A 26,128-nucleotide genomic window follows, 5' to 3' on the forward strand; every position below is an offset into this window, starting at 1 on the left:
CGCTATCGAAGTTGGCAAAAACTCGATTTTGTGTCTTCTTGACCTCGGTTAATACACAAAGTGATAAAAATTACGCACCACGTCGTTGATAAAATAAAATTTTTGTTTGTTTTTAGTCATGTAGAACTAGAAGCCGGCGTATACAGTTATGTTCTGCGAGAGTATTTGTGTGCGATTTTCCGCTTTGTATTTCGATTCATGGCCGTACAATCCACTCCGCTGAATGAAAACGACGAACACGAGTCATCGTCGTCGTTGTCGTTGTTGCACGATGAAGGCCTTCTACACGCTCGATGGGTGTACGGAACAAAAACGTGGCTCAGGTTGTGTGTTTCTCATGTGCCGTAGATGTGTGTTAGTCGCGTCGGAACCATTAAAACGATAACATTGCTTTTGTAGGAGCTCCGCTCTTTCTCTCTCACTGTGACAGAATAATAAAAATATTTTTTTACAATATTATTATTGTAGTAAAATACAAAAAAAAAATATTTTTCTATCAAAAATACCAAAACAACAAGCTTTTAAAGCTATTTCATACAAAAAAAAAAAAAAATAAATCATATCGAAAAAAAATTAAATAGTGAAAATCTAGTCAACAAAAAAAAAATAAATAAAAATAAAAATTGGTGTCAAATAAAAAAATAAAATAATTAAAAGTAAACATCTTCCGCCAAAGGATTACCACAGGAAATGTTTATGTACAAAAAAATCAAATGAATTTCATTACAAATATCGTCACAAAATACATAAAAATAAAAGATAAAAATTTACAAAGGACGTCAAAATACATTAAATGTGGATAAAAAATTAAAAATTGTTCCTAAAAAAATTAATTTAAAAATAAATAATTAATTTAATAAAAAAAATAATATTAATTATTTAAAATAAAACAAAAAAAATAAATAAAATGGAAAGTGAAGAGTTACCAATATTAAAAGGAATATTAAAAGGAGTGGTGTCATATCACAATGCACGTAGGTGTCTTTAATAATTATTTAAAAATTATTAAAAAAAAAAAATAAAATTTATAAAAAATAAAATAAAATAAAAATTAATTAAATATTAAAAAAAAATATTTATTAAAAAATAAATAAAATTAAAATAAAATAATAAAAAAAAAATTAAATTAAAAAAAAAATATTTTATAAAAAATTAAATAATAAAAAAAATAATTAAATATTTAAATAAAATTATTTTCATTAAAAAATTATTTAAAAAAAAAATTAATTAAAAAATTTTAATTATTAAAAATAAAAATAATAATATTTAAAAAAAAATAATTATCCGGAAGAAATGCAGTAAACCATTGAAGTCTCTTTACTTTAATTCTTCCGGTATTTCACTTCGTGTCTCAAACCAATTTTTACTTTTTTTTTTTTTGTTAAATTTGTGTTTCGAAACCCGTCGTCGTCGAATAAATAGAGAAGCACAAATCCAACAAATCAAGTTTTGTTACTTTCACTTTATTTTCTGTGGTTGGAGTTGTAGAGTCGTCGAGAGAGAGAAGAAAAATGTATGAAAACATTTTACATGCAATTTACACATAGTTACACGTTCGAGCATGGATGGCATAGATGTCGATGACCCTTAATATATTTCACATGTCGTCGTCGTCGATGTCGTTAACCGAAAAGTAGTTCAATTTCGCTTTTCTTTTTACTTTTTACACGCATTAATTGTCATTAATTCGTGTTTTTCGGCGATAATTTATGCGACATCCGTTGAAAAAGGGAAAAATGTCCTTCGAAAAATTAGTAAATCACGCAGCCAAGCAAAGTTCATGGAACGCTGAAAGAGAAAGAGAAACTTCACTTCACTTTCTAATGGATCTACATTACTTTGCGCGCGCGATATGTGTAAAAAACAGCATTTTTCATTGCTGTTTAACATGTTTTTATTATTGTTCGACGCAGACCTGCACTGAATTCGAAATGAATCGAAAATAACAGGATTAAGTGACTCTCGAGCAATCATGACCTATGTAACTTGCTGAAAAAAAAAATGAAAAAAAAAATTATTGAAGACGACGAATGAATGAATGAAAGTGAATTGCAAAGTATAACAATGAGAGTACTTTCTTTATTTTTTTTTGTTCGAGTTTTTTTTCAAGAAAGAAGAAAAAAAAGAGAAAATTGCACCAATAATAGGTCAAATGAGGTCATTGAAAAAAAAATGAATTATAAAAAAAAGTTTAATGAACTTTTTCGTGTCGCATGAAGTCTCTCCCTTCATCATGTGGGTACAATGCCGCAAAAAAAAAAAAATAATAAACTGAGTAGGTGTCAATTATTGCAAGGTCCTCAGTTTATTTGAACTTTCTCTCTCTCTGTTTCTCTCGCAACTCGATAAATAAAAAAAAATAAACTAAAAATGGTTGATTGAAGACTTTCGTTTACTTCGTAACTCGTCGTACGTGCTATTAATAGGTCATTCACATTATTTATTATTTTTTTTATATCACATGACAAACAAACTGATAACATTTTTTTTCCTTCTCTTTGCAGCTGTCAGATTTGGTCGGGTACCAAAACGGGAGAAGGCTCGCATCTTGGCAGCCATGCAACAAAGCACACAAAATCGCGGGCACCAACGAGCCCTTACCACCGAACTGGATGATCTGCCGCGTCTTACCCAAGCCGTGCTGCAGGCACACATGGAAACGTGCGAATTTACGAAAGAAAAAGTCGCCAACATGAGACAAAGAGCACGAGATTGTCCTTCGTATTCATTGCCAACCATGGTGAGTGACAACATTCTAATACACATTCCGCATTGCTTGCATTGAAAATGTCATAAAAACGAAACATTGACTCGGATCAAACGTCAGTATGCGCGGGAACAATTATTAGCATTAAAGGCTTTATTTTATTTATTACTACGAACGATTTTCTCGTAAAATGTCTTATCACATCATAACACACAAACGATCGAACTTTGCAAAAAAAACTTGAGTCACTTCCGTGTTACTGTATAACGGAGGCGAGTGTGATTTTGAAAAATGTTTCATATTTTATGGTTTTTTTTATTTTTTTTTAATCGAAATTGGGAAAAAAATTATTTAAAATTGCTATTTTTAATATAAAAAAATAAAAAAAAATAATTATTAAAAAATCATTAAAAGTTTTATTTTTTTTAATCTAAATTCTATTAAAAAAAATAAATAAATTAATTAATTAAATAAGAAAAAAATTAATTAAATAATTTAATTAATTTAAAAAATTATAAAAAATTAAAAAAAAATTAATTAAATTTCCAAATATATTAAATTTTAATTTTATTATTTTTTAAAAAAAAAATAAATATTTTTTTTACCAAATTTGGCAAAAAAAAATATTTAATTTCAAATATTATATTTAAAAAAAAATTTCATTAAATTTTTTCAATTTTATAAACTTTATTTATATAAAAAAATAATTATTTTCGAATTTTTTAATTTTAAGAAATATTTTAAAAATTTATTTTAATATTATTTTTTTTTAAATTCGACCAAAATAATTTTATTTTATTAATTTTTATATATTTTTATGAAGAATTGAATATTTAACAATTTTTTTTAATTTAAAAATTTTTTAAATATTTTTTATTTGTTTTTAATTTAATTTTTTTAAAAATTATAAACTTAAAAAAACAAATTTATTAATTTAAAAAAATTCAATTAGCTTAAAAAATTAATAAAAAAAAAATAAATATGAAACATTTTCTAAAATTGCACTTGCCCAACTTTTTACACATGTTCATTCACTTAAACGAATGAATCCGAGCACTTTGCATTAATTAAAGACAACAACAACAACAACCACTGATCAAGGTTCTTGTGTTTTCAGCTCAATGCTACTTTCCGTGCTAAATCTTATCACATCAGAAACTGCGATTTTTTCGGGTTACCTTGATCAAATTTTTGCTAAAAAAAATTTTGTCAGACGTTTCACTACCGCGTTATACGAAGGTTAACGGCAACATCTGCTCTAATATTATAATAGTCAACATACAACAAACAAAAAACTAGCAAATTTAAAACATAAATACGATTTTTTTGTGTGTCTACGCGTCGCTCGTGTTATAAATATTCGTCAAATATTTCCGTGTTGAACGTCATACCGCACAAAATGCTGTTTTGTTACGTTATTCAACCCTGAAAATTTGTTTTATTTTAAAATTTATACAAAAGTGATCAAGGACTGTCGATCGATAGTAGTACTTTTAGTAAGTTTACTTCGATTTTCATACGATTTTAAATTCTACAAGGGTCATCACCTAACATTGGAACAGTTCATTGCTCTGTGTGTGTGTGCGCGCGCGACAATTCATGATGTGTGTCTAAATAAATTATATTTATTTGACATTTTATCGTCGCCGCCGCACACATTCTGTAGGTAAAACGCAGGAAAAATAATAATAACAATGACTTTGTCAAAGTCATAGTTATGTAAAAAAAATATTAACAAGGAAATGATAATGAATCTGATTTGATCTTGTATTTTTTAGTAATTAAATTTTTTTTATATAGGAACAAGAATTTTTTTTTTGCAAAAATCCTCACACAAAAAAAAATATTTTAAGAAAAAAATCACAAAAATTTATTTTTTTTAAAGATGATCCAATTATTATTATTAAGCATCCGCGCCTATAGAACATCCGTGTAAATGAATTTAAATATAAATTTTGCTAATTCGTCGTACACAGACGAAAAAGAGAAGAAAAAACGTGTGCGATGTATATAACGACGACCTTGTCTCGAATATTTTTCAACCTTGAATCGCTTAGAATAAAATAAATGTATTTGGTTGCTACTTAGACGCGGATGATGATGATGTGTTGTTTGTATCATCTGAGAATACATTAAATCGAATAAAAAAAACTATTTGCCGCGTGTTTTAATTGTAAACAACTGCACGCGGTTCGCGCGGGTCAAAAGTTAGTTTCTTTCGCACAAAAATTGTAATTCAAGGTTTCTCCAGATATTTCTTCAAAAAAACTTCATTTAAATGTAATTATAATAAATATTCTAAAATATACGCGTCTCTTTTAATTTGACATTGAACGAATTCTGATAGAGAATTTTTCGTCTTCTTTTATTTTTTTTGCTCTTGATGATGAGACGACGAACGACGAAGGGAATCAGACTTATTAAAATAATATGAACAATGAACCGCTGTGTCGATACGCAGTCTAAGTAGTTTTTATATCAAGAATGAATGAAAAAACAGACACACAAAACGAAATAGAATAGAGGGAATGGGTCATTGGACAGTTCAAGGATGATGTCGTACATACACACACTCTCGATATTAGGTAGTCTGCAACCACTAAGTTAATGATAATTTTAATAAATATCTGGAATGGGAAAAAAAATTTTAGTTAAACGTCAATTTTAATTTATTTTTATTTAAAAAAAAATTTAAAAAATATTTATTTTTTTTTTATTTTTTAAAAAATAAATTTTAAAATAAAAATTGATTTTTTTAAAATAAAAATTAATTTAATTAAATTTTTAAAGAATTAAATTTAAAAAAAAATTAATTAATTATTTTTTTATATTTATTTAAAAAAAATTAAAATTATGAAAAAAATAATAAATTTTGATTTATTTAATGTTTTTTATTGCTTTAATATTTTTTTAAATTATTATTATTTTAATTTTTTAAATATTTTTCAAAAATAATGATTCAAGTTTTTTTAAAAGAAAAATTTAAAAAAATAAATTATTTATTCTTAAATATGTAAAAAAAAAATAATTTTATTTTTTTTTATTTAATTTAAATTTTATTTATTTGTTTAAAAAATTTTTATAAATGATTCTTTTAATTTTTTATAAAAATAAATTAAAAGAAAAAATTATTTGAATGATTTTTAATAAAAAAATTATTATTTTAAATTTAATATTTAAAAAAAATATATTAATTTTTTTTAATAATTTTTAAAAATTTATTTTAATTTAATAAATTAATTAAATAAAAAATAATTATTTTTATTATTTAATTCTAAAAATTATAAATAATAAAAAAATTACCCCTAATAAATACAATTAATAGTATTTATAAAAAAATTGATTACTTTATATAGAATTAATAACAAATCATGAAAAAAATTCTCTCTATGAATAACCTTCAAACAACAACGACGACAACGACATCAAGTGTACGGAATGAAACAAAACGCGGAAACTAACTTTTTTTATTCATACACAATAATAATCAATGAATTGTGGGTAGAAATACATTTAATAGTATCATTAACGGTAGTTGCATGAAGTTAATGTCATAATATGAACTTGCAACTTGGAATTAGAAGCGGCAATTACGTCGCACAAGGAAAAGCAATAAAACACGTCATTCATTAATAATGTGTTACTGATAAGCAGGCAAATTGCAAAAGTAACGGAGATTCTCGATTCTGTTGGCAAGTGTAATAAAATAAAGTAAATTTTTCAAGGGCATATCGTTCGCGTATCGTGTTGAAGATCAAACCACGTTGTCGATAAGAGTTCTATTGCTGATGGGCGCGAACGTGTGATATTTATTATAATTTGTTCACCTTGAAAATTTTCACAAAAAAAAACCTTTTTCGCGTTCATTGCCCATTCTCGACATTTTTTTATCGTCGAAAAAATAGAGAATCAAAAGGAAATGAAGAACACGCACAGAACGCAAACAAAAAAAAAACACTCGGAGAGAGAGTGTGTGGAATGAAACGCGCAAATAATAATAATATGAGGAGAACCTTGAACCGTCGTACATCGACCTTGATCGCGTTGTCTCTTCTTCTGCCTGCTCGCGCGTACAGATTTGCATGGCGTACCGAAAATTCGTACTCTGATGTATTTATTGTGTCGTTAAATGCCTATCAACACAAATTATTTGATATAAACTCACAAAGTTAATTTGGGTAGGTTGTTCCGGAGTGTTTGTATGGCGAGCTTCTTTGACATTCAAATAACTTTATACGAAACGAAAAAAAAGCGCGTTGGCATGACTTACGTTATTGGATGGAAAATTCGTGGAATAAAATAAATTTGCAGACAGTTTTTTTCTTCGTCGTTCTTCTTCTTCTAATTTTTTTTTAACAAATTGGGCGAACAAAGGGCAACGATCTGAGTCAATATTTTTTTTTGTTAAAAAATTTAAATTAATTAAAAAAAATTAAATAAATATAAATTTTAAAAAAATTAAAAAAATAAATTAAATAAATAAAATTAATTAAAATTTCTTTTTTTTCTCATTGCAGGCATGCCCGCTAAATCCCGCACCTGAATTGCAATCAGAACAAGAGTTTTCACAACGATTTGCGCACGTGATTCGCGGCGTGATCGATTTCGCTGGCTTGATTCCCGGCTTCCAGTTGCTCACGCAAGACGACAAATTCACGTTGCTCAAAGCTGGTCTCTTTGATGCGCTCTTTGTGCGTCTCATTTGCATGTTTGACACGGGAATCAACAGCATAATTTGCCTAAATGGGCAGGTGATGCGACGTGATACCATTCAGAATGGCGCTAATGCTCGTTTCCTCGTCGATTCGACCTTCAATTTTGCCGAACGCATGAACTCGATGAACTTGACGGATGCCGAAATCGGTCTATTTTGTGCAATAGTCCTCATAACGCCCGATCGCCCCGGGCTACGGGACATCGACTTGATCGAACGGATGTACAGCAAATTGAAGCAATGTCTGCAAACGGTAATCTCGCAAAATCGTCCCGATAAGCCGGATTTCATGCAAGAGCTGTTGAAGCTGATGCCCGATTTGAGGACTCTCAGCACGTTGCACACGGAGAAACTTGTCGTTTTCCGAACAGAACGTCAGCAAATGTGGAATAATGAGGAAGAGGCAAACAAGAGTCCCGGTTCAAGTAGTTGGGGATGCGACATTGAGGTTGGCAGTGTAGAAGATATCGCGAAAAGTCCTTTGGGATCAGTTTCGAGCACGGAATCGGATCGGGAGCATATCGACAGTTACAGTACTCAATCGTCGTCGTTGTCGGTGTCGGCTCCCTTGTTGGCAGCAACTCTATCCGGAGGATGCCCCGTGAGAAATCGCGCAAGTTCAGGTTCGTCGGCGGAAGATGATATCGTTGGAGCCGCACATTTGGCGCAAAATGGACTTACAATAACGCCCGTTGTGCGATCCGTACCTTCGATGTCGAGCCATTTGCGATACCGCAAACTTGACTCACCCACCGACTCGGGCATCGAATCTGGCAACGAGAAGCACGAACAGAAACCCCTGAGCAGCGGATCGTCGTCATGTTCGTCGCCGCGTTCATCGCTAGAAGACCAAAACGATGACAAGCGACAAATTGGCTTGGATATGCCCGTGTTGAAACGCGTTTTGCAAGCGCCGCCCCTTTACGACACAAATTCACTGATGGACGAGGCCTACAAACCTCACAAGAAATTCCGTGCAATGCGTCAACGTGGAAGCGAAGCTGAAGCTGTCGAAGTTCGCCCCTCGACACAACATTCGCCCGCGCCAAATTCTCACACTCCAGTTCAAGCCACGCCTACTCCGCCGCAGCACCAATCGCAATTGCATATGCATTTGACACGCCCCCAAACGACGTCGCAGCAACAACAGTCGTCTTCTCTGTCAAGTACGCACTCCATTTTGGCCAAATCACTGATGGAAGAACCCCGCATGACGCCCGAACAGATGAAACGTTCCGAATTGCTGCACAACTACATAATGCGCGAAAGTCAATCATCGACGGAGTCCGCGGGCTACAAAAGTCCCCGCCTGTCGGAACGGCCCCAAAGCAACGGCAACGGAAATCTCATTGTGACACTTACAAATTCGCCGAGCCAATGTCCCTTCTCCAACGGAGCGGCAAGTCGATGGCCCACGCAGAGCGTTATCACATCAGTTCCGCGACATCAGCAAACGCCGTCGCCCAATGGCAGTGAACACCGTTATTTCCAATCGCCACATTCGACATCGACGTCGCCCCCCGTTGTCGCTGCTGCGACGACAAATGCTCCCGCGCAGAGTCCTCGTCTCATTGAATTACAAGTTGACATTGCTGATCCGCAGCAACCGCTTAATTTATCCAAAAAGTCACCGAGCCCACCCCCACAAACGACACAAAGGTCCTCTGCGACACCGCAGCAAGTACACAAAGTACTCCTAGAGGCGTAAACATCATCATCTGAGTTAAAATTAGGCATAAGTCTCTCCCCCCTGAACCCCCTTTGTAAGTAAAAACATCTCTCAATCACAAAAAATACAACATACATATTCATATATCAGAGAAAAAACCACAAAACCCCCAATAATTGTCATAAATTTACAATAGGTGCCCTTTCACGAGCTCATTTGAACGTGAAACGACACACACTGATGAGTAAAGTTCTAAGCTTTTTTAATAACATAACTGTAGAGTGTACCCCATAAGTTTTTATTACAATTATCTATCATTATATCATTAATACATACATAAAATAACTAAATTATACATAAAATATAAATAATTGAAAAGAGAAGATCTCTGCCTCCGATTGTTTTATAATTATACTAATGATCAACATAAATGTAATTTTTATTATTAAACAAAAAATATGAAAAACAAAAAAATTCAAATACTTGAAAAAATGAAATTTTATTTTAACCTTAGAAATATTTTGTAAAAAATGTGTTAATGATACAGCAAAAACAAAATCGAAAGACTTTGAGTAAGAATATGCAGAAAAAATGTATATTTTACTTCATGTAATAATATTTCTTATTTTATCGCTAGTTTGATAATAATTTAAACAAAAAAAAAATCATTTTATAAGTGATTTAAGTTTTATCCAGTAGTAGATCATGTTTAGCTAGTACACACCATTTACAAGAGAAAACGGAGAAAACATTGCTTGATTGATAGTTTTATTTTTAAAACAAACAAAAAAAAAACATAATATGACATACATTTTATTACCTAAGTAAACATATTATAGTTAAATAAATGTTTAAAAAATGTACCAATTAAATGAATCACCGAAACGGAGGAATAATGTTAAAAATGAAAGTAATTGACTATAAGTTTTAATTTAAATTAAAAGAAAAAAAAACAAAAATTGTAATTAGAATTTTCACAAGATGAAAATATTCACACACGTATTTTACATTAATATTATTTTAACTATAAAAGATAAAAAAAAATTAATTTATGAATGTCGTCATATTAAACTATATGATTGGAAATCCTTAAAAACACTACTGATTATTATTACAAAAAAAAAAAAATTAAAAAATAAAAAGAAAATGTAATTATTAATAGATTTTAGTCTATATATATAAACAATATATTTAAACTAGTATGGTATGAAAATAATAAATAAAAGATAAATTGAAACATTGAAATTTTTTTCTTTTTAATTTTCTTCATTTTCTATAATTTTTTTGAAAGAAAAAAATGTAAGTATTGGAAAATTCGCTTGAAGTTTGTAAAGGTAAGAATTTAATTAAAAAAATTAAAAGAAAATAAAATGTAAGTATTAAAGAATTCACAAAAAAAATAAAGGTAAGAATATTATTAAAAAAAAAATCTTGAGGTTTAAAAAAAAATAAATAATTTAAAAAAAAATTTAAATGTATAAGAATGAAATTTTAAAAAAAAATCTTAATAAAAAAAATTAATTATTTATAAATCAATAAAAAATATTTTAAAAGTAAAAATAAAATTTAAAAAAAATCTTAAAATTTTTTAAACAAAAAAAAAAAAATTTTAAAATTTAAAAAAAAATAAATAAGCAAGAAAATTTTTTTTTTAAATTCTTAAAGTTTTCAAACAAAAAAAAAATTAAAAGGTAATAATAAAATATTCATAAAATCTTAAAGGTAAGAAAAAAATTCTTAAAACAAAAAATTTTAAGTATTGAAAAATTCAAAAGTAATAAAAAGAAATAAAATAAAAAAGAATAAAATTTAAAAAAAAAATTAAGGTAAGAATAAAATTAAAAAAAAACTTGAAGTTTTAATCACAAAAAAATATAATGTGAAAAATTAGCAAAAAAAAAATTTTTTTAATGATGAAAATAAAAAAAATCTGAAAGTTGAAATGACAAAAAAAAAAATAAAAATTTGCAACAAAAAAATTAAAATGTAAGAATAAAATTTAAAAAAAAATAAGTATTGAAAAATTATAAAAAAAAATTAAGGTAAGAATTAAATTTTAAAAAAATCTGAAAATTTTAAAAGAAAAAAAAAGTTTGAAAATTCGCTTATAGTTTTTAAGGCTAAGAATAAAATTTGGAATAAAAAAAATCTAAATCATCTTCAAAATATATATATTTATTATACATACTTGTTATTGCGAAGAAGACAAGACACACAACGTCGATTTTCTGCCGAAATATAAGAATTGTCAAGGTTAAATCAATATTCTATAAAAAAAATTGTTTGTATCTGCCTTAAAAAATATAATATATTTATATAACAAAAATTAGCAAGGACAAATTCAGGCAGATTCTAATATTTATTCAAACACACACTGTTTCATATTGTTCACACAAAGCAAAAATAACTAAAATATTCTGCGGCAAAGCAAAAAAATTTCCGTATCCGCGTAAAAACGACTTTTCGAAGCACATGGCTTGACTACGATGATATTTCATTAACGACAATACTAATACAGTTCACATTGAAGGTCATGAATTTTTCGGCAAAAGACATTAAAAGCGCGCGTACACAACAACAACATGTAATCTAATAAAATCTTGTTTAAATACTCACGATGACGCACGACGACGACGACGACACTCCACACGTTAGTTTAGAATGTTTATCAGGAAAAAAAATTACGTCATGATATTCTCAAAAATTCTTTAAATGAAGGTCAGTCATCATGAATGACTGGGCAACAAAGTTTTTCTTGCTATCACTGCCATTTTTTTTTATTTGTAGTCGAGAAATCAACAAAATTAAAAAAAAAAATTATATTCAGACATTCCTGTTTTTCACATAATACAATAAAAAAAAATTCGTACTGACTGAAAGTCATGGTCAAAGTCACACTTAAATAAAATAATAATAACACACACATACAATAAATATATTAAGCAAATTTATTGTACGGAGCGACTACTACGACGAGCAAAGTGTCATGTGGTTACGTGAATTTCCTTAGAATCAGCGTAAGAGGGAAATTTTTGTAGAAATCTACACGTAGTTTTTATCAAAAAAGAGAGATTCGTGATCCGCTACTCAAAATAAAGATTTTTTTGTTACATCATTTTTAATTTATATTTTTAGTTATTTTTTTTTTTGCTCGGTATATTTATTTATTAGCTGTAGAACGACGCGTGATGAAACGACTGACCTTGAATGATAAGAATTTTAAAAAGAAATTGTGTGAATAGACGGCAGAGGCAGAGTTTAGATTTTAGGCGGGAAGTTTCGAGAATTTTCTTTATTTTTATTTGATTTTTTTTATAAATAAATATGTTGAGGTATGTATTTATGAAAAACGTCGCAAATTAGAATTTTTGAAAATAAATAAATTAATTTAATTTTTGTTAATTTAAATTTTTTTATATAATTTTCATAGAATATTAATAATATTACTTTTAGTAATTTATTTAATTTTTTCTATTTTTTTTAAATTATTTTTTCTATTTTTCTTTAATTCAAAAAAAAAAAAAATAGAATATTTTAAAATATTATTTTTTTAATACTTATTTTATTTAGGTTATTAATTTAAATTTAATTCTAAAACTTTTAATTTTTTTACGATACCTAAATTATAAAATTTAAATTAATTTTTTTATACCAAATTTTGTGAAAAAGTCAAAAAATTAAAAAAAAATATATATATTTTATTAGTTATTTAAAGTAATATTCTAAAAACTTCATAAAAATTAAATAAAGAAAAAATATATTATAAAATTTTATCACGAAAATATTAATTTATTGATAAAAATTTGTAAAGGAATGCATTATTCGATTTTTTCAAATAATTTTACATTTTATACTAAAAATAAAAAAATAATAAATATAATTAAAAAAAAAATAAAATGTTAGTTTTGTCAATTTTTTAAAATTTAAATTGATTTTTTGTTTTAAAATTTGTCTTTGTATAAAATAATTTTTTGAATACCAAAATTTAAATTTTTTAATTCCAAATAAAATTTATTAAATTAAATTATTATAAAATTAATAAAAATATTATATTTTTTTTAAGGAAAATAAATTAAATAAAAAAATTAATAAAAATTAATATAAATATTTATAGAATTAAAAATAATTAAATTAAATAAATAATAAATTTAAAATAATAATTTAAAAAAATATTCAAATAAATAATTAAATTAAAAAATTAATATTTAAAAATGATTTCAAAACCAATGAAAAAATTGTTTATTTTTTAAAAATATTTTTGCATTTCAAGGAAAAAATGATGAACTTTGAATGTATTAAACCACACTTCAAATGCACAATTCTGAACAAAATACAGGAAGGTCAACAGGTAAATCCCAATAATTCCGCATTGCACGCCTCTGGTCGTATTAATTCAAAACAAAATGTTGCTACGAGCAAACGACATATTCCGTTATGGGCCAAAAAGTTGCACAGCTCGTTAATGAAAAAATTACCTAAGCAACTTTGATAATGTGTCATTGATTGAACGTCGTAGAACCGCGCGCCGCACAAATATTTACTTTCACACTTTTTACGCCTAATTATTTGGCGAGATGACGTCGGTTTTCGCCGTCGAAATTCGAGCGTTCCACATTTCCTCGTACTTGGCTCGACTTTTTTTTTTACCGAAAGCCATGATAATAATCGCAATCCTTATGTAAATATTGATCAAATGAATCTATAAACAAAGTGATAGTCGCACAAAATGAAGGTTAAAACAATAATAAAATAACTTAAACTGGACACTCTTTCTCGCTCGCACACTCGTCAAGCCGATTGATTGAGTGCATGACATCACTTGAGACACTTGCACATTTCTACATCGCTACAACTTTGTCTTTATCGGCGCGCAGAACAATAGAAAATGCGACTCATAACGAAACTAAGTTAAAAACTTTCAAAAGTAGGCCAGTAGATTATCGCACATGAGAGCCAATGTCAAGTCCAGGGTTAATGCAAACAATAAAATTTCCGCATCGAGACAAAAAGAAACGAAAAAAATGCAAACGACGTCGGCTCATGATCAAAAATTTGCAGTTTTGACGGATTTTGTTGACGGAAAATTTCCAAAAATTCATAAGCAGCCGAGAAAAAAATTAAAAAACCAAAAAAAGTTAATGTCTAGGTCAATGTTTTACTGCCTCCGGTAGAAAGTACACTAATTTATTCATGTCTTGCTCGTATCACACACTCGTGCATGTTGGTTAGCCGAATAATATTAATATTTTGTGTGAAGGTTTGGCTGAGGTTGATGACCTACTTTAGGTTTGTATGTTTTTTTTAAATGTTTTTTCCTGCAACTCATACATCTTTTTGTAGGTCAACGATTAAATTTTGGGTTAAACTTAAAATTCAGTCGATCGTACGCTTTTTTTACGCTGTCTGTGTGTGAAAGAAAAGAAATTGAAAGTGTTGTTCCACTTTTTTTTTCGTATTTTAAATATCACACAGAAAATAGTGAAGAAAGAGCGCGGATCAGAAGGTACAACGAAATACACGAAAAAAAAACGAATTAAAGAAAGATACATATGAAATTAGATTTTGTGAAAGTGTACAAAGTAAGAAGAAACAGAGGAGGAAGAAGAAACGAAATGCACACCGAATTGAATTAAAAAATTGATGATTATACGGCGTGTAAAAGTGAATTTGGCCGAATTTTTGAATATATTGTACAGACGGACCAAACAAGCAGCTTTTACTTTTTCGGGTACTTCGGTGTATGCTTCCTCCTATCGACAGACAAGAATGTCTAGGTCATTGAAGTTTACCTACTTATTAAAAATGGTATTGAAATGTATGCGGAAAACGTGATCTGCTGTTCATTGTTCCAAAAAAAAATCTTTCTTTGATGTGCTTTTAAATGGTTATTTTTGGAAATTTTTTCGAAGTTTGATTAAAAGAAATATTTATTTTTAAAGATATAGAATGAATTTCATTTAGTTTTTTTACATTTATTTTTTTTATAATTTGAAAAAAAAATTTTTTTATTTGGAAAATAAATATAAAAAATATTTTTTTAAAATTTATATCAATTTTAATAAGTAATTAAATTTAATTTTTAAACTTTTACTCCTTTTAAAAAATATTTATTTTTTTAGAATTATTGAATTTTATAAATTAATTAAAAATTTCAGAATATATTTAAAAAAAATAAATAAAAGTTAAGATAAGAAGCAATTTTTAATTAAATTTTAATTATTTTTTTAATTAATTAATTTTTTTTTTAATGTTTTTTTAAATATATATATTTTTTAAAATATATTTTTTTTAAATTTTTTAAATTTTATTTTTATGAATTATATGAAAACTTTTCGAATTTTAAAATTTTGTGTTTTCTTTTTAAGATTTTTCTATTTTAAATTTTTATTTATATTTAATTAGGTATATTTTAATGCTGTTTTCTCAAATTAAATAATGAAAAAATAATTATGGTTGAACTACATTAATATTTAAGCTAAAAAGGGAAAAATATCGAATTGAGATTAAATTTTTTGTTAAAAAAATCATTTACAGGATTTTTTAAATTTTTTAAACCTAAATTATCTAAAAAATGAGAAAATTACTTTTAAAGAAATTTTAATAATTAAATAAAATTTAAATATTTTTAATTTTAAAAAAAATATTTTAAAAATAAATTAATTATAACAGAACTACTAAAAATGGAGAAATATTTAATAGAATTTTTATGTTTGTTAAAAAATTAATTTGGTCAAATGAATAAATTTTTAAAATCTAAATTTTAATTAGAAATGAAAATAATAAACAAACAAAAAATAATTTTCTATTGTAAATAAGCTAATTAATTGAATTTTTTGTTTGAAATCGTAAAAAATTAAAAAAAAATTATCTTGTTTTGAAAAAAAAAAAAAAAATATTTAGCACACAATTATTTGACAAAAAATGAAAATTCAAATAAAAAATTTTCAAATGAAAAATATTTAAAATAATATTTTAATAAAAATACAATACTAATCTTATTTTTTTTGCATTGCTTATTAAACATTATTTTTTTTTGCATTTTTTAATTTTTTTCGAAATATAAAAAAATACTTATTTAACAAAAAAATAAATAAATAAAATAAAATGATATCAGCTAATATTTTTTATGAATTGAAATTCCTTCAACAAAGATATCTAACAAAAAATTTCAGACAAGATTTCCGTTGTCTACAATAAAAAAAAAAAAAAAAAATAAATAAATACGACGAAAAAAAATAATCATTCCAAAAATATTATCGATAACGCATATAGATAATGTTATCGCAATCCGACTTTTCCTTCACAAAAAAATAAAAACTCCGCATTTAACATTGCTCCACAAACACAAATGTTGTCTTTCAAACTTGAACTTGATCTGATAATGTCATAGAAAAATGGAACAGTGAATGGCACGATTGATGAGAATCTTGTCGCCACACACAATTTTTTGTTGTGCTTTGTGCAAATTGTCTACAATAGAAAAAAAATAATATTTGCCAAGGTCGAAAATTGCCAAAAATAAACAAATGACTTGGTTGTTATGCTCGAATTTCTCGTGAAAATCGCAGTTGAATGGCGAAAACTGCGTAAAAAGAGATAAATTGTGTTACGTGACATCCGAAGCAGCAACAACAACAACAACAACAACACATTTTACAACCTCCTTGCACTTGGCAGTTACTTTCCAATCTTAACCCTGGCAATGTAAACTCAATGAAAACAGTGTGCGCATTTGTAAAAGAGCGACGACGTCACTCGAAGGGAGGGAGGGTGAGTTTTCACGTGTCTGCTTTTTCTCTGTGCTTTGTACTCGAAAATGGGTGGTTAGCCGCGTGTGCGTACACACAATGAACTTGAATCTGAAGGCCAAATTTCGGTCAAGGCTCTTGGTACACTTTTGAAGGATTTTGCCGCCTACGCGCTACGAGGTAGGCAATTTTCGTGACACGCTCGCCTCATTTTCGGGACGCAAAACCGCGTTGGAAAGGGAAAAGTTAACGTTCGTAATATGATGGAATAATTGAATTGAGGCAAAACGTGGAGCGTGGAACGAAAATAAAAGAGCAGAAATTAACCTTGAACTTAAGGAGAGCGTTGTCACACAACATGCGCGTTGTAAATGATTGCGCATTTGTAAAAAAAACCTCCTCAAACATGTCCTGATAGAGTCCAATTAATTTTAAACTCACGGATCGGAAGCGGCAAGAAGCTAAAAATAAGCAACCTTTTCACCTTTCGAACAATTTCATGCTGAAACTAAATAATTTTTTTCCATTGCAGAAACAAAATGAGGTTTTTTCTTCACAACAACGGACAACAACCTTGACACACAATGCTCTAATGCTATTTATAAGATAAATAATGTATGTCAGCATTTATGAACAATAATTTTTTTTCCGACTCGTACACTCGATGCACAAACCAAGAAGAAGAAGAAGAGTTTCGGTTCAAAGTCAATGTCGAATAACGGAGTAACGAAAAGGAAATGTCGTTGCTGCAAATCGATTTAAAAAATTTTTTGTGTAACGAACGACACACAGAGCAATAAAATGCAAGTCAATCAAGTTTTTGAGCTTAATCATGTGTGTGTTGCGGGTATTGCGCTGTGTATGAAGTAAAGGCTTGGCTGATATGAATTTAAATACCTGCCTTTCACTCGCGCGCGCGTATCTGGTTCAATGGTTTTACAAAATGGAAATTTTATGGCTAACTACCAACATGGGATTGTAGCGCAAATGGTAGCGCGCTCGCTTAGCATGTGAGAGGTACGGGGATCGATACCCCGCAGTTCCATTTCTTTTTTGGCAGGAGGCTGATTTGAGTTTGATTTGAAATTTTTGCTTCTTCTTCCTGTCAAATTAAGTCGAAAATCTGAAAAAAAAATAAAAATTTCATCAAAAATATCAATCTTTATGAATTTGTTTATGTAATTTTTCAAAAAAAAAAAAAATAAGAAATTTTATAAAGTTTCAAATTAAATTTTTTTTAGAACTCTAACATTGATTTTCTTTTGATTTATTTACTTAAAAAAATATTGAAAAAAAAATAAAATTAATTTCAGTTTTAATTTTTTTTAGAATTTTAACATTGAAGATTTATTGATTTATAATAAACTATAATGAAAAAATTAAATTAAATTAAATTAATAAATTTTGAAAAAAACTAAAAAATATAATTTTTATATATTTAAAAACTCATTAATTATATTTAAATTAAATAAATTTAATTTTATTATTGAATATAAAAAAATTGCTCAAAATTTGCTGAAATTAATTTCATATTTAAAAATAAAAAAAAATATATTTTAACAATTTTTGATAATTTTTTGAAGTATTTTCATTAATATTTGAAAATTTTATTGATTTTAAATTTTTTTAAGATATTTTAATTTTATCATTAAAAAAATTAATTATTTAAATCTTTATTTAAATTATTATTTTAAAATATATTTTATTTAATTTTTTTTATTTTTGAAAATTAATTTTTTATATTTTATTGAATTAAAAATTATTATTTGTATCCAATATGCATAAAAAAATAATAGGTACCTAATAAAAAATAATAATTTTTTTTAAATTTCTTCCTTCCAAAATTTTTGAGAAATTATTAGAAAATATATCTGAAAAAATGTATCAAAAATATAAGAAAAGGTTTTTAATTTAAATTATAGTTTATTGACTTTTTCAAATTTTTAATGAAAATTTATCAATTTCGAAAAGAAAAATATTCATTTTTTCTAATTTAAAAAAATAATAAATTGAATTTTCAAAAAAAATAAATAAATAAATAGTTCGAATAAAAAATAATATAGATAATTATTAAACAAATATGTATTAGCTTTATTTTTTATTGGAATTTAATTTTTTTAAATTTTAAATTGAAATATTTTTTTAAAAAATTTAAATCGTAAATATTAATGAAAATACCTCAAAAAAATATTTAAATTATTTTTTTAAATTTTACAATATTTTAAGTATGAAAAAAAATTGAAATACATTTCAAGCGATTCTTGAACAATTTGACTCTTAAAATTTTCCAAGAACAAATACTTTATTAATATACGACTTTATTAATAATTTCCATTATCTTTCAGCTCATGTGACAATTTTTGTCGTCGATGACTCAGAGTACTCAGAGGAAGTTAAATGACGCGCAATCCAAAAATTAAACTGTTTTTATCATCAGACGACACATGAATCATTTTCCTATAACAACAATAAATAAATAAAGAAAGAGCGAAAAAAATCATTAGATGTAATGAGTTCAACCTTTTGAACAATCAAAATACGACGAGTACACGTAACGACGTGATGACGCTCAAAAAAACCTTGGCCATGGCCTTTAGAGCACTCCATTGTGTTTTGCTGTTGCTGCGTGTGGCATTTCCTCCTCATGTTCTCTCTATGGAAAGTTCCGTACTTGCCAACGGGGAAAATTATATTTTCTTACTGTGCATGCGATTTACAACGACGAATGTTGTGCAACTACGTCGTGCAGCGTAAATGCAGCTTTTTTTTACGTAACGGAGAATTTTTGTCAGAACATGATGAACCGGCCGGTGCATCGGCGTTACATTTTTTTTAATGCAATTATTTGCCGAACGAGACAAAAATATCTCAAGTTCATTGCAGCTAAATTGCAGAAATGTAAAAGTTCTCGTACCGTCACGCCGCCTACACGAGGCATCGCATTTCACATGGCGCTGCATGTGTATGCACTTTACTGCCGCGCACACAGAACCTAATACAAATATTTGTAGAAAACGGTCGTTAATAGTGCCCACGATGATGAAATTGACGTAAAAATGAGTTGTAGTCATGTGTTGTTGGTGATTTTGTTGCATGGACGACCTTGACCATGAATGTGAAATATCTACACGAGAACGACGACGACGACAATTGGATGACTCGCAGCGTCAAAGAGGCACGAGAACGGAAAAAAGTTCGATTTTCTCATAAAAAAACATTTCGCAATCTCAAAAAGTAATTCTCCGCAAACACTCGACGAAGCACCTTTTTTCGCTGTGACAGAACGAGAGGAGGATAAACGAAGGTCGATAATGTCTTACACGTGTAACTCTTATAATTGCGAATGGCATTTTTCTCAGAAAATCGTCGATTGTGTATGCTTTTCCCTTCATTTATTTTTATTATTTTCATTATTGTATTAGACATATTGCGTTCAATGTTTTTTTTTCTTACATCTATTTGTCCTTATTTTAACCCCTAAAGTCTTTGTAACCACCTTCGGTGTACATTCAAGAAATGAAATCGCGTACACATTTAAAGGACCTTGACCTTTCATCGAAAGAACGTCGCAAAATCTCCGAATGAGAGGAAAGAAGGATGATATGGCATTTCTGTTGAAAATGCTCCTGGATGAAGGGAAAATTTTTATAATGGATTTATTGGAATTTTCTTTTTTGGGTAAGTAAAAAAATGATTTTTTATTAATTTAATAAATTATTTTTTTTTTAATTTTAAATAAAAATAAGAAAAATAATTTATTATTTTTATTTCGAAAAAAAAATCCTCAAAATTAATTTTTTAACTAAAATCTTAAATTTAAAATTGATTATTAGATAAAACGAAATTTTCTTAGTAATTAAATTATTTAATATTTTTTTTCGATTAATTTTTTAGAAATAATTAATTAATTTTTCTTTTTTATTCAAAAAAAAAATAAATAAATAAATAAATAAATAAAAAAAATAATAAGAAATATAAAATGAATAAATAAAAATAATAATAATTAATAAGATAAAACCTTAGGTAATTTTTTTTTAATTAATTTAATTAATTTTTTAATTTATTTTATTTTTTTATTAATATTATTTTTTTATATAATTTTCAATTATTTTTTTTTATTTAAATACATTTCAAAATAATTTTTAAGAATTATTTATTTTAAAAATTGCACAAAATAATAAATTTAATTCGAAATATAAATTAATAAAAAAAATTAAAAATAATTTAATTTAAATTTTTAATTAATTTTAAATTTACTAATTTTAAAATAATTAATTAAATAGCATAAAATATAATTTTTATTTAAATTGATATTAATTAAAATTACAAAAAAAAATAAATAAATACAAATTTGTTCAAATGAATTAAATTAATTATTATTCACTTTAATTTTTTTATTTAGTATTAATTTATTATTTTAATTAATTTTATTATTTATTTTAATTTTTCAACAAAATTTAAAAAATATTCTTTTAATATTGAATTAAATTTAATTCAACGACTTTTAACTTGAAATTTATTTTCAATATTCAAAGCTGTTCTCACAAACTTGCATGAGAAACTTGAAACCAACATTTAAAAACATCAAAATTTTTTATCCGTTACTCTTTATTTTAATTTCTCCAAGAAATTCTTTTATTTTTATCACATCTTATCAACTTTTTATGTTTTTAGTTGTTCTTCAGACGTTCAACGGGCCACATCATCATCATGTTTTGGATTTTAATTTTTTACACAATTTCTCTGAGTGCCATTTGCGGAGCTGCAGGAGGCAAATACAACATTACGTACGAGCAACTTGATCGCTGCAAGGAATACGATGCCGTCAATGGTTACAACTATCGCACTTATTTCCATTTGAGCGATTTGAAGCACGCAACGCCCAAAGATGAGGAACTCGTAAATATCAATCTCGTCATTTTGGGGACAAAAGATGCTCATATCTTGCTGACGTCGAGCAAGGACGATGTTAATGCACCTGTTTATGAAATTGTCATCGGAGCGGGCAGCAATACTTTCTGTGAGATTCGCAAAAAACGCAAAACGGGTCCGCTGAAGAATAAACGCGTTCAAGTGTTATCGCCAATTGATCCGGTCCCGCTTACGATAAGAATAACAAGATGTGAGTTGATGCATTTTTTGTTTGTTTTCTTAAAAAAAAATAATTTTAAGGATTATTTTAAAGGATTTTTAAATTAATTTAAAAAAAATAAATTATTTAAAAAAAAAAATTAAATTAATTTTATGAATTTTTAAAATTTGTAAAAAATTAATTTTATAAAAATTTATAAGTTTAATAATTTTTAAAAATTATTTTAATAAAATATTGAACTGAATTATTTTTTTTTTCAAATTAAATTAAATAAATTAGTTTTAAAAAAAATTATATTTAAAAAAATTAATTAATTTAAAAGTTATTCGCAAAAAATATTTTAAATAAAATACTATTTTTAATAAATTTTAATACATATTTTTAACTGAATTTTTATTTTTTTTAAATTAAACTTTTAAAATCAAATTAAAATTATTTAATTAATTTAAAAATTTTAAATGCGGTAAAAAAAATAATTTAAAAAAAAACTAATTTAATAAGAAATTATTTTCAAATTAATTAATTTATTTAATTATTTTTTAATAAAATAATTTTTAATTTTTTTTTCAGCTGGTATAATTGAAGTTACAATCCGCGGAGACATTCTCCCATTAATTTCAGCAGAAGATACTCAACCAATCACAGATCTAAAGTACATTTCATTCAGTTCTTGGGGTTCAACGAGCATCAGATTCTTCTACGATTGTCCAGATTTCTCATCAGGACAAGAATTAACGCCAGAAGAGCCTCCAATGACAACACAAGAGAAATTAATTCAAAAAATCTTCAAAAATTACGACATTTTTACACTTCCCCAATTGCAGGAAGAGGTAATGATCGATTCTTTCACGATCAAAAGTGTCAATTACGACGAAAAAAAGAGCCTTTTAACGTCGCGTGTCAACATCAAGTTAAGCTGGAACGATTCTCGTCTCATGTGGGATCCCGAAGACTTCGAAAGCATCAAAGGAATCCGAAATCCCAGCAAGGGAAGTTTCTGGAAACCCTCTTTGATGCTCATGAATGGCGCTCTCGCTGCTTTCAAGGACTTGGATATTCAATACAGCTTCTCAGTCAATCACGATGGAACGGTAAATGCGGAATCCAAAGATTTTGAAATCAATACTTTGTGTTTCCCTCAAAGGAGTTTCGAGCGACACGATTGGCCCTTGTCGGAAATGACATGCAGCATTCAACTTATGACCCAAACGGAGTCCTTGGCGGGCTTTGAGAGCTCAATTAAACTGAAAATTGAGACAGAAAGTGCTTGGATTGTCACCGCTGTTGCCGAAGACGACGATTATGTGGCGAATCATTTGCCATTTATCGAATTTGAGAGAATCGTGAGTCTCGATGAACAGCCAAAAACGCAACGGATGTGTGTCACGTACAATTTGACGCTGAAACAGAACCAAGAATACTTCCAAATGTTGTTCCGAGTGCCGTTATTCGTCTCAATTGCATGTCTTGCTTTGTCAACTGTCACAAGAAAAATGCTGAGATTCAGTTTTATCTCCGTTGGATTCCTAATTTTGTGTTTTTCGTTCATTTCGTTATCGGATAACGCTCCAACTTTTTACAAATCCACGTTTGGTAAGATTTTTTTTTAAATTTTTGATGAATTTTATTTTTTTTTTATTTCAGCAATTCATCACGAGACCCTGATGTATCTTTCGTTGGTGAGTCTCGTACTTGCCATTGTCAATATTTGGTGTTTTGAGTATCCGCCAGATACATTACCGCCCTTGTGGATGGGACAAGTTGTTAATTTTCATTGGCTTCGAATATTTTTGGGACTTCAAAATACAGGAGTGAGTGTTAAATTTGAAATTTTTTAATGTTTCGATGAATTTTTGGTTTTTTTTAGGGTTACGATTTCCTTCAAAAGCGAAAACTTGCATGGCAAGAATTAGATGAGGTCCTTGATCGTTTGTGGCTTCTTTCAATTATTGTTTATGGCACTATTTGTATGTCTACTGCATAAATTTGATGATAAAATTTCTTTTTGCTCATCAAATAAAATTTTTTTTTATTTCTTCGAAAATTGGACAAATATGCATGCAAATCATCTTCAGAATGAATATTTATTAAATTTTAGCTTTGAAACCCATCAAAAGTTGGTTGAAAATTGACTTGAGAAAAAAAGTACGATTTTTGCTCCTCATATGATAAAATCGTACTTTTTTTATTTGATCAAAAATCGATCAGATATCAATGAAAATCAACTTTAGAATGAATATTTATTAAATTTTAGCTTTGAAACCCATCAAAAGTTGGTTGAAAATTGACTTGAGAAAAAAAGTACGATTTTTGCTCCTCATATGATAAAATCGTACTTTTTTTATTTGATCAAAAATCGATCAGATATCAATGAAAATCAACTTTAGAATGAATATTTATTAACTTTTAGCTTTGAAACCCATCAAAAGTTGGTTGAAAATTGACTTGAGAAAAAAAGTACGATTTTTGCTCCTCATATGATAAAATCGTACTTTTTTTTATTTGATCAAAAATCGATCAGATATCAATGAAAATCAACTTTAGAATGAATATTTATTAAATTTTAGCTTTGAAACCCATCAAAACTTGGTTGAAAATTGACTTTAGAAAAAAAGTACGATTTTTGCTCCTCATATGATAAAATCGTACTTTTTTTTATTTGATCAAAAATCGATCAGATATCAATGAAAATCAACTTTAGAATGAATATTTATTAAATTTTAGCTTTGAAACCCATCAAAAGTTGGTTGAAAATTGACTTGAGAAAAAAAGTACGATTTTTGCTCCTCATATGATAAAATCGTACTTTTTTTTAATCAAAAATCGATCAGATATCAATGAAAATCAACTTTAGAATGAATATTTATTAACTTTTAGCTTTGAAACCCATCAAAAGTTGGTTGAAAATTGACTTGAGAAAAAAAGTACGATTTTTGCTCCTCATATGATAAAATCGTTTTTTTTTTATTTGATCAAAAATCGATCTGATATCAATGGAAATCAACTTTAGAATGCATATTTATTAAATTTTAGCTTTGAAATCCATCAAAAATGGGTTGAAACTTGATGTGAGAAAACACAACGGTTTTTGCTCCTCATATGATAAAATCGTTGTTTTTTTTTATTTCAATCAAAAATCGATCTGATCCATCAAAAATGAAACTTGATGTGAGAAAAAACAACGGTTTTTGCTCCTCATATGATAAAAAAAAAATGGAAATCAACTTTAGAATGCATATTTATTTTTTAGCTTTGAAATCCATCAAAAATGGGTTGAAACTTGATGTGAGAAAAAACAACGGTTTTTGCTCCTCATATGATAAAATCGTTGTTTTTTTTATTTCTTCAAAAATCGATCAGATATCAATGAAAATCAACTTTAGAATGCATATTTATTAAATTTTAGCTTTGAAATCCATCAAAAATGGGTTGAAACTTGATGTGAGAAAAAACAACGGTTTTTGCTCCTCATATGATAAAATCGTTGTTTTTTTTATTTCTTCAAAAATCGATCTGATATCAATGAAAATCAACTTTAGAATGAATATTTATTAAATTTTAGCTTTGAAATCCATCAAAAATGGGTTGAAACTTGATGTGAGAAAAAACAACGGTTTTTGCTCCTCATATGATAAAATCGTTGTTTTTTTTATTTCTTCAAAAATCGATCAGATATCAATGAAAATCAACTTTAGAATGAATATTTATTAACTTTTAGCTTTGAAACCCATCAAAAATGGGTTGAAACTTGATGTGAGAAAAAACAACGGTTTTTGCTCCTCATATGATAAAATCGTTGTTTTTTTTATTTCTTCAAAAATCGATCTGATATCAATGAAAATCAACTTTAGAATGAATATTTATTAAATTTTAGCTTTGAAATCCATCAAAAATGGGTTGAAACTTGATGTGAGAAAAAACAACGGTTTTTGCTCCTCATATGATAAAATCGTTGTTTTTTTTATTTCTTCAAAAATCGATCAGATATCAATGAAAATCAACTTTAGAATGAATATTTATTAAATTTTAGCTTTGAAATCCATCAAAAATGGGTTGAAACTTGATGTGAGAAAAAACAACGGTTTTTGCTCCTCATATGATAAAATCGTTGAATATTTATTAAATTTTTTTTTATTTCTTCAAAAATCGATCAGATATCAATGAAAATCAACTTTAGAATGAATATTTATTAACTTTT

The 26,128-nt window shown here is 27.2% G+C and overlaps 2 protein-coding genes across 2 annotated transcripts in view; both read left to right on the top strand.

Annotated features, from left to right (window-relative positions):
• Positions 1-10,206, top strand: part of LOC134828085 (ecdysone-inducible protein E75) — a 53,450-nt gene extending 43,244 nt beyond the window's left edge. The window contains exons 4-5 of the mRNA XM_063841044.1: positions 2,505-2,740; positions 7,225-10,206. Coding sequence (XP_063697114.1) covers positions 2,505-2,740; positions 7,225-9,129 — 2,141 coding nt within the window. The 3' untranslated portion in view covers positions 9,130-10,206. The remainder of the gene's footprint in view (positions 1-2,504; positions 2,741-7,224) is intronic.
• Positions 10,207-21,539: 11,333 nt separating this feature from the next.
• Positions 21,540-23,921, top strand: LOC134827029 (acetylcholine receptor subunit beta). Its single transcript, XM_063839556.1, has 4 exons — positions 21,540-21,960; positions 22,501-23,523; positions 23,575-23,741; positions 23,798-23,921. The coding sequence occupies exons 1-4, from the start codon at positions 21,549-21,551 to the stop codon at positions 23,912-23,914; spliced, it is 1,719 nt and encodes a 572-aa protein (XP_063695626.1). The 5' UTR covers positions 21,540-21,548; the 3' UTR covers positions 23,915-23,921.
• Positions 23,922-26,128: the final 2,207 nt, after the last annotated feature.

Source organism: Culicoides brevitarsis, chromosome 1 (genome assembly GCF_036172545.1).
Source record: "Culicoides brevitarsis isolate CSIRO-B50_1 chromosome 1, AGI_CSIRO_Cbre_v1, whole genome shotgun sequence".
In the NCBI taxonomy this organism is placed as follows: domain Eukaryota; kingdom Metazoa; phylum Arthropoda; class Insecta; order Diptera; family Ceratopogonidae; genus Culicoides; species Culicoides brevitarsis.